Genomic DNA, 10,151 nt, shown 5'->3' with positions numbered 1-10,151 from the left:
CATGTAGACAAAGAGGTATTAGATGGTATTAGATTCCTATAAAAATTTTACATTACAAATCTACCTAATATTTAAGTGCTTTAAAAAAATCAGAAAATGTAACTTTGCAGGGTGCATTTTGTCACTCTAATCACGTTTCTCTGACAGACACATGAGAACTATTGAAACTCTGAGGAAGGAAAGAGTAAAAAGGCTACAAAGATACCAAAGAAGCCGAAGCCTGAGTCCCCAAAAGCATTTGAGTCTGTCCCAGACTCTGGATGCAAGTCAGAAGGATCTGGATCTCCCCAGCAGACGCCGGGAATATCTGCAAAAGCTGAGAAGAGACGTGGTGGAGAACACCAGGTAGGGCATTAGAAATGTCTCTTCAGGCCTGATGTTCATTAACAGTGCTCACAATGGGTGAACTTTAATGGTTCTTACTGACATCCAGGACCTCAGGGGCAGAATTCTTCTGAGTGTGGTTGCATTAACCTTTGGGATAGGAAATGCTTTCAGGAAAAACACATGCTTAGAAAACATTCATTAAAACCTTGAGTCTAGTTTTATTTCAGTCCATAACAAGTGCCTAATTTATTATATGTGTATGATGAATGGGGACAACCACGTGTTCAGTCTGGACTGATTAGAGACCAATCTGTCTTCTTTCTGTGATTTAGAAATGGTATTCTCCAATTTAGTACTCCTGCTAAAATCAGTGCTACTTCCCCTCCAACTGGAGGTACAAAAGGTAAAGATCATGGGGTGAGATAAGAACAATTTGCTGGAAACAGCAATAAGATAAGAAAAAGAACAGTAACAGCAACAGCATTAATAACAAAAGGTGTAAGAAAATAAATTATTCAAACTGAAAGCCCCCTGATAATAGACAATATGGGATGGCTCCCTCTGCCACTCTTGGCTGGAAGGAACAGTTTCTCCCCAGAAAAGTCCCTGTCCCCTACACATCAATGATGTGAGGTGGTACAAAATAACCTCTGTGTCCTGGCCATGCCCCCCTCCCAGCAAAATCAGCCCTGTCCTGGCAGGAACCAGGACACTCCTTCACTAACTTAAAAGCCACAGAGCTCAGTTTCATTTTAAATATCAGAAAAGCTCTGCAACACTTCATTATTTAGAATTTCAGTTTCTTGATCCCCAGCATATTTCCTAAATGACTTTTGCTTCATTCATGGTGAGGAGACAGTTATTTTCCCAACACAATAATCTTGTATTTGATATGCCAAAACCATAATCTCATATGAAGACCTGATTTAGAAACCACTGTAATAATCTCAGTAGTAAACTGGACTTGCAATCTGAGTAATTTTCCAAGGCTTATGTCTACTTAGCCTTTTTAGTGAGCAAAGAGAAGCTTTTTGGAGGCTGATATGGTGGGTTATGATTGCTTTTCCGGCAAGTTTTCCTGTTCTAAATTGAAATATGTTTTTCTTATGGTATTTCAAGTAATTATGGGTGTTTCCCCTTACTTGTCCATTCTTACAGAGTTCAAGAACCAAAAAGAAGAAGTGTTCAGCACCCTTCAGACATTGAACTGTTGCTCCGAGACTATCAGAGGGCACGAGAGGAAACCAAAACTGAAATTGCAAGAGCTAGGGACAAACTTAGGGAGAGAGCAGAGCAAGAAAAAAGGAGGATACGGGAACAAATATTTTCTCAGTTACAGAAGGTGAGCATTATATTGAAAGTATGCGTAATCTTGAATTCTCGGGATTTTCTTTGTATGTAATTTTTATTTAGTCTTCTAGCATTGAGTAGTTGCATTGATAAAGTAAAATCTTCAGTCTTTAACAACTGTATTTGATCAGAAAGTCAAGTCAGGGGCTTGAGAAGAAGACAAAGAGCAAGAAATGGGACTGAAAAGACATCTTTTTAGAAAGCTTCTTCCTCTTAAAAGCATCTTAGCATTACTTTGATAGTCTGAACTCTTACATGTGAAGAAAGCTGCATTTTCCCAGACTGCCAAGTTTTACAGGGTCATTCACTCTATGGTTTGTATAATCTTAGATTTTCAAACAAACCTGCTTACTTAATGCTTTCTGTATGGCAGGTTTGTGTCAACACTTCGTGAAAGAAAATGGGTTTTAGATTCCTCTTTCAACTTTCAGTGCTGGGGTGGTTTATTTGGGCTTTTTTTGTTTGCAATACTGTGTTACAGGAAGAAGCAAGACTGAAGACTCTTGCAAGTACCAGCACTTTATGTACAGACTCCAGCCTCAGCCTCTCCTCTGGCCCAACCTCTGGTTACAACAGCAGTAATACTGCCACATACACTGCAAGTAACTTCAGCAGCCAGGAGGGACAGGTGAGAAACCACTGCTGGGGAGACTGATGTCTCCTGGTGTTTCAAGCACAGAGGCACGATGTAGGAACAGAGATGGGTTTTGAGATTATTTGAATTCTGTCACAGCTATGAAGAAGGACAAGTTTGCATTACCAGTACGTAGATGGATGATATGGGGTGAGGGAGCTTTTTGTAATGTAATTGCAAAGGACAATGACACTTATTTTTCGGTTGTTTTTGTTTGTAATTAATAGATAGAAAATCACATCATTACTACTGCCTGTGTAACCATCAGAGATCTATCAAATTTCTAGAAACAACAGGCCTTTCCTTGTGATAAATCTAATAACATCTGATATTCTGTGTGCCTTCCTGAAGGGTGCATGCATTGACTTGAGTTTCCATGTGTGAAAATAGACTTTGCTGAAGTCACTTTTGAAGTATGCATCCATGCATCCTTACACTTGCTTTGCCAAATTTCCCAAGTCAAATTATCATTTCATAACTAAGGGAAAGGCAAAAGGGTTACCTCATGATAAAAAGAAGCTTCCAACCTTGTAAGGGAGATTTGCTACTACTATTGCACTGTCTATGTAACACAGTTTATTCTTCCCACTTCAAATGCATGCTCCCACTTCTGCACTTTCTTCAATCAGGTTTCTTCTGGAAATACTTTGGTTTCAAGAGATACTCGAGGTCGCTCAGCTGTTAGAAATAGTCAGCTTTATACATTAGAGCAATTGCATAAGGATTCAACGTTTGGTAAGTAAAACAGACATTTGCTTCTTTTGAGTTGCATCCCAAAGTCTAATGCGATTTGTCATTTATGCAATCAAAATCTAATTTGAATCTGGGTCTTGCAACTATGTCCCTATCTTTACACGACTTCAGAAAAATACCACCAACCAGTAGCCAGAACTTGCTTAGGATTTCTTTAAATATTAAATGGTGATTTGCTCCCTCTGAAGTTGGTCTTTTGATGTGGTAACATCAAAGTACAGCTTTTTGAGATAATATGAGGATAATATTTTGAATGGAGGAAGGAAGCAAGGAGTGTGGGGTCCAAACCTGCAATGAGTATTATATGTGCAAGCAAATTCTTATTTTTAGCCTCAAGAGTTAAGCTGTCTATTTTTCTTTATTTTATTTTCTTACATGTGGCAATAACCATTAAAACTTCAGTACTGCAAGATAAAACTACCATCTAATTACCAAACACAGAATGTCTAGGCAAGGGATGTTATCACTCCTTCATAAGGATGGGATGGATTGGGGGCTCCAGTGGAGAGTTTAAGTCCCTACAATTTAATAATGGTGGGGTTACATTTTAATTTTTTTCATTCCCTCTCTGGCTATTTTATTTCCTGCAGAACCCAGTGAAATTCAGCCACCTCTTCCTTCAAGTGGTACCAGCTGTAGGTTCACTCATGGATTAACTATATCTGTCAATTCCTCCTCAACAAAAGGTTACCAAGATCTATCCAAACATATCTTGGCTAATGCTACCACTGAGGTAAGTAAAAACAGTTTTAACTTATTCCTTCTGGAATTTGTAGCAAAAATGGGTGGGGCAAGTCTTTTCTACATCACAGTTACCTATTTGTCAGGTACAGACACACACACACTGAACGATTTTGGAGGATGGGTAAAAGTGAGCCAGGCTGCAGCCATGGGGTGCAGAAGAGAGGGTGGGGTGTTAGCTGGAATGTTTGAGTGAAGCTGGTATCATTTGTGATTGTTTTCTAAGGTAATGGCAGCATGCTCTCACAACCTGAGGAACCTCTACACGTGCCAAGCAGCAGCTGGGTGGAAGTAAGTCCATGGCAGGTCTGTGTAAGGGGAGCCTTTCTCTGTGCCTGGTCCTCTTGTGGACAAATACCTTTTGTTTGCCTTCAACAGGTATCAGTGTACAGAAGAAGAGGTGCAGGTGTACTACAAAGTCTTCCCTTCAGCAACAAGGCATGGATTTCTGGGAGCAGGAGTGATAGAAAGACCTCTTCCCTATGTGTGGGGACTGGTGAGAGATCCTGGCAAAAGGCACCTCTACGACAGCTCTATCAATACAGCTCGAATACACAAGAAGGTAACCAGCCACATTCACCTGGGTGAGTATCCTCACACAGAGCAGATGACAATCACCATCACATCTGGATGTAGGCAGCCAGGAAGAAAGCTAAAGGCATCTTGTTCCATTTCTTCAGGTGTAAATAAACAATTTCATTATTTAATAGGGGAGCTTCAGCTTTGACTTTTTCAAGGCTGATATTAAACATATCTTGCTAAGAAGTGCAGTTAGAGACAGTGGTTTGAAAGTAAAGAGAAACCTGAGGTGGCTTGAAAAAGCATTTTAAATGATATATTACAGCATATGAACTAGAGCTCTGCTCCCAGGCAGCAAGCCAAAATAAAATATGTATCTGCATGTAAGGGGTGAGGGAAATTGTGCCAAGTTGAAGTTGTCAAAATCTAATTCCCCCCTTTTTTTTTCCCCCAGTATATTTAGTGACTGACACCTCCCTCTGTTACCTAAAGCAGCCCCGGGATTTCTGCTGCATTACTGTAGAAGCCAAAGAGGTAAAGTGAACATTCTGTCTGCAGCACAGAGAAGTCATTCTTATATTCTGGTTCAAGGATAAAGGAGAGAAAGAAGTCAATCTTATCTGCAGAAGTGCCAGTGTACCAGAAAGGAAAGCCATGCCAGTATCACACAAATGGTTTTATGTGTCAAACCCTCTTGTGAATGACAATTGCCAACCAAGGTCCATCAGACAGTAACACAGTATATTCTGGTTACAAACACACAGGATTTTGGTAAAACCATATTTAATAGGTAACATGAAAAATTACTATTCTTTTAAGTAAGTAATGTGAGAAATATGCCTCATGGCAAACAAAGAAAACATTGCTATGTGCATAAAAATTTTCAAATTGTCATCTTTACACCTTGTCTTGTGCAGGAGAACTTGTCTGTCCTGGCTATTCAGTCTGTCTATGATGCATCCATGCCCCACCCTTGTAAAGAAGCAGTGAGAGGGGAGATTTTGCCAAGTGCTTGGATACTGGAACCTGACATAGTGAATGGAAGAGAGATCACCAGAGTTATTTACATGGCACAGGTAAGGATTTTTCTGTATGTCCAACTGTGAATGCAAAAAGCTCTTACACAGCAGAACACTTAAAAGCTGGTAAGCAACAAAAAATACAATCCTTATGCTATGCTCCATGAACCTTATGAAGTGACCACAAAGTCACCTCTTTCACACTTTTCAATGCAGGGACTCTTAGTACGATTTAAGCACATGTTCCCAAGCTTTGACAGTGTTCAAGGCTGCTTCCTTGGATATCATGTTATTCTGTAAAGGCTTGTAACAATTTTAGTATATATTGTGTTCTCATGTGGTGAGCCAATATGGGGAGTCTTGTTTGCATTTTTGCCTTGCTGTGGACACAGGAAGTCCACCTTGGGTTATACTATTTTCAAAATCCCTGAAAATACTTGATGCGTTTTTGTAACCAAAGTCATTAATTCTTCACACTTAATAGGTACAAAAGAAAAGTCAAGACTAGGATTCCAGTCAAGAAAATTATAATCGTATCGTCCATTTTTTAGACTTATTTGAAAAATAGGCCCTCTTTGAGACAGAGGTCCTTGGTATTGAAAAATGTGCAGAAGAGCATGCCTTAATGTATAAAATTTATTTAAATGCTTATGTAGACATAAATGCCATTAATCTTTTAAACTCATCTATGTAAAATGTAAGGATACATTTAAAAAATCATTAATTATCACATGCATTTTACAATGCATAGGTGAAATGTATATATGCATTTAAAAGTTTTATATGCAGTTTATATTGCCCTTTAGTGTATGCATATACATTTTCAATAACACTGTGTGTCTCAAAATGTAAACTTTAATCCAAGCTGAAACTCAAAAGCAATGTGGGTCATACCTGCTAGAAGCAACATCAAATAGCAAAGTTTTGGAAGTCTGTGGAGTATTGGGAAGTAAAAGATACAACCACACAGTAATGATGGCATTTGGCTGTTAACTACTTCTGTGCCTAACACATACTCGTTACATCAGAGCTATTCCAGACTGGAGAAGTGTTCTGTTTGAAACAGGTACAAACCCCAACTTGCAGCCTTTGCTGTACTCCCTGCAGGTGGACCTTGGTGCCCCAGCCATCCCTGCCAGGCTCCTGAGCTCCATGGCCAAGCAGCAGCCCCTGGTGATTGCTCGGCTGGCTCACCTGCTCTCTGCTTAGTGCTGCAGCACCACCCAAGAGCCCCTGACAGCTCACAGGGACACACAAGTGTCTGAAGGGTCATGGAAAACGCTGCCTCCTGAGGCAGCCACCACCAAGCCTCACTTCAGGAGCCTGGCTGCTACTGCTGGACTATATGGAATACAGTGAGAGAAAAGGATCATTTGTTTTAGCCAACACCGTTTGTAAGAAACGCAGCAAGTTTAGTTGGGAACCTCTCCTGGAAACAGCAGTGGAAAACATCCATAGAAGAGAAGAAAGGTGTGCTGCTCTATAAAGAGCAGAGGAAGACACTCTGCTTTACAATTGCCAGAATCTTAGAGTGTATTACCTAACCCTTGTTTCCCAGCAGCTTCAGAGATCAATTTCTTTCTTTATGTAAGTTTAGGCTGGAAGCAGTATCTGTACGGCTCGAGACCTTTTACAAACTCTGGAGCAGAGCTGCAAAGCCACTTTCTAATGATAAGTACCAAATGCAGAATTCTTGACTGTGTAGATAAATGATTTATCTTAGCTGGCTGCTTGTTCCCTTCGCCTTGAGGGAAGTCAAAGCAGTGCAATATTCACTAGTCATCCTACACCCCAAATAGATTTTTTTCATGTATTTGCTGACTACTTGCAGACAGTGTAAGGTGTTTGAGATTGCCACTACACTATGCAGCATCAGCGGACACCACCATACCTCAGGACACAGTTTTACTGTACTGCAGAATCAGGTGCTTTGAAACAAAAAAACCAAATTGTTCCACACAGTGACACTGTCATGGATAGGTTAGTACTCAGTAATCAGCTTGTTTCTAGAATTTAAATCCTGCAAGTAAGAATAGCTCCAACATTTTTCCATAATGGCTTTTTCCATCAGCCCTTCTACACTTTCACCCTAATGCAGTAAGAGCTGAAAATATAGTCTGGTCATAGTCTTACATTTACTTGTTCACAATGTGACCAGCTGTCTCACTGCAGCAAATACAGACTCTTCCCATTCAATGACCTCATGGGACTTCTGTGGCACTTAGTCCAACAATCCTGCTGTCAGGCTTTACATGTTTGCTCAACACAGTCCCTAGCTGGTTCACATATTCCTAAATTTAAACAAAACCACAACCACCTCAAATATCCAAATAGCAACATTTAATTCTTCAGCACAACAGTACAGAATCACTTTAGATATATCTAAGCAATAAAAGCTGCTATGTTACGCTTTCATTAGCTCAAAAAAACCCATGTTGTTCAAGAAGCTCTTGCACTTTGAATTTGTCAAGTGAGAAATGTGTACTCAAGCATCTGCCCTACTGCAGTCAGTGCCTGCTACTTTAAGACAATTACTTTTAGTCCAAGGTGCATTTTCTCAGCACGTGGTGAAGTTAGCTGCATTTCCCACCTTTGAGTTCAAGAGCCAAGATCTACTTCTATCTTTGCACAGGTGTAATTTTGGCTCTCTGCTTCTATGTTACTTCCCATTACTAATATAGTGAGTTTTAAGTAAAAAGACAATAGCTATTTTAAATTGATACTTAAGAAAATAGCAGTTTTGATAAATACCCACCCCAGGCTTCCTCCTCAAATTAGATCAGGGAGGAAAAAAAAAAACCTTTCACTTACAAATTTGCTTTGTTTCATTTTCCGATAGTCATAGTTACAATTCTAGCACCAATAGATTAGTGTTCTTTTTTGATTCTCAGATTTGTAATGTCCTACCTTCAGTGGAAACCCAGAAGGAAAAGCAAACAAGTCAGTAGAGTGAAGCCCCAGGAAAAATTAGCAGAACCAGCAGCATGGGATATTGGCTCTGTCCCCAGTGCTGCTTCCATAGCTTTCCAGAGGAGGTAGGGGAGGTTTTCACGCAACCCACTACAGATTTGCTCAGTGCTTTGCCTTTTTTCCCTTTTATTTTGGACACGGCACTAGTGATAAAGCAGTTTTTGTAGGAAAAACATCTCGGGGGATTCCTGGTGATCATCGATACCAGTGCCTATGAAGGATAGTGTCTTATTGTACAGTGCATCAGATGTTTATTTTTATATCTACTTAATATTTTTTTTCTACGTTTACAAATTAAGTTATTTATATATGCTTGGTTTGAAGCGTTTTTATATGCTATCAAAGCTAAGTTTTATTTTTATCAGTGTTGAATTAATGTAACTTTTTTTTAATACAATCTTCAATTGATACTAAAAAGCCTATTTATATGAATGTTTTCCTTTGCAAATACAACATTTTATGGTACTTGCTAATGTATGGCATTGGTTTGTTTGGAAGGAAGTCACAAAGGCCCAGCAGATATCGAATTTGGTAATCTACAGCAGGCAAAAACCAACTTCCTGTAAGTTAAGTTACTGCTGAGCAGCAGATGATCAAACCAACTGTATTGTACCACCTAGGGTTGCATCTCTGCTCCTAAATCAAGGTTGCTATTTTCATATCCACAATAAATTGTATTTTCTACACAAGAAAATGTGCCCCACCTTATTTTGCTCCAGCTAAGATACCCATCTGTGGAACCATGCTGGATAGAAAAACAACACAGACACAAGTTTGTGGTAACAGATGTAGGACTCCTACTTACCTGCTGAGGAGTGTGCATGGAATATGAACTTCCAGCACAAGAATCAAGAAGCTCAAGAACACAGTCACTGCTTAAATTTGGGTTCTGTGACAGTGCTTTCCCCAAGCAAAGGGAGTTTTGTTTGGTTATTTAAAAAAAAAAAAACAAAAACCAAAAGACAGTTGTGTGGAGCTTCTTCCCCAGTCCTGTTACACAACTCCCCAGACCCGCACATTCAGAAAGAAGTTAATATAACACTCTTCTTCCTAATTCTGAGACCTGTGAGTTTACAATAGGAAAGACTGGCAGAAGAAAGACCACACCCTCAGAGCTGGCTTTCAGTGAGCTCCTGCTCTCCTGCCTGCAGCAGCTCTGGCACAGCAGCAGTGCCCAGGACAGCGGGGGAGGGACTCACTCTGAGAGAAGATCACCAGCCCAGGGGGCTGCAGGGTCCTGTCCTCACGTGTCCCACGGCCAAGTGTCCACATGCAGAAACCCTGTGCTCCACAGCTGCCCCTGTGCTTTGGATACAGAGTGGGGTTGTCTGGTTTTACAGAGCAAACACGCCTGGGATGATCAGAACCAGCGTCACTGCATTAGGTGGTAAGAACACAGATACAGAGGTGTTTCTTACCTGCTGGGTCCCACTGCAGAAGTTTCTTCTGCCCCACAGGGCACAACTGTGTCCTCTGGTTGCTGAAAACTGCTCCTGGGGCTTGGTCACCTTTTAAAGAAAAGCTTCCAAACATGTTGTATTAGAGAAGGATAATTCCAGTATGCTGAGTTCATAAAAATGGCTGTGGCCATATCTATGCACTTTTATGATATCCAAATAAAAATCCATGCCAGAACCAGGAGCACCTTTTTTTTTAAGCTCAACTCTGATGGCTTCCAGCTTCTTTCCCTTCCACCACCCTGCCCTTCCTTACACAACAAAGTAGATTTCTTTTTCATCAGAAGCTTGACAGGCCAGAGTGCACTTTCTCAGCCCCATGCTTTGTGGCAAGGTACCCATTTTGTTCTTTAGCCTATTTGACAGTTTGAACACAAGACA

At 40.3% G+C, this 10,151-nt stretch overlaps 1 protein-coding gene across 1 annotated transcript in view; it reads left to right on the top strand.

Moving 5' to 3' along the window:
- STARD9 (StAR related lipid transfer domain containing 9) overlaps window positions 1-9,002 on the top strand; it is a 98,544-nt gene extending 89,542 nt beyond the window's left edge. The window contains exons 25-34 of the mRNA XM_033061541.1: window positions 148-345; window positions 1,486-1,669; window positions 2,159-2,305; window positions 2,941-3,046; window positions 3,655-3,797; window positions 4,032-4,096; window positions 4,184-4,389; window positions 4,779-4,858; window positions 5,242-5,400; window positions 6,451-9,002. Of these exons, the coding sequence (XP_032917432.1) occupies window positions 148-345; window positions 1,486-1,669; window positions 2,159-2,305; window positions 2,941-3,046; window positions 3,655-3,797; window positions 4,032-4,096; window positions 4,184-4,389; window positions 4,779-4,858; window positions 5,242-5,400; window positions 6,451-6,552 (1,390 nt within the window). The 3' untranslated portion in view covers window positions 6,553-9,002. The remainder of the gene's footprint in view (window positions 1-147; window positions 346-1,485; window positions 1,670-2,158; window positions 2,306-2,940; window positions 3,047-3,654; window positions 3,798-4,031; window positions 4,097-4,183; window positions 4,390-4,778; window positions 4,859-5,241; window positions 5,401-6,450) is intronic.
- Window positions 9,003-10,151: the final 1,149 nt, after the last annotated feature.

The sequence above is a fragment of the Catharus ustulatus genome, chromosome 6, assembly GCF_009819885.2.
Source record: "Catharus ustulatus isolate bCatUst1 chromosome 6, bCatUst1.pri.v2, whole genome shotgun sequence".
NCBI lineage: Eukaryota > Metazoa > Chordata > Aves > Passeriformes > Turdidae > Catharus > Catharus ustulatus.
The sequence above is the reverse complement of the archived record's forward strand: the minus strand, read 5'-3'. Positions and strand labels throughout refer to the sequence as shown.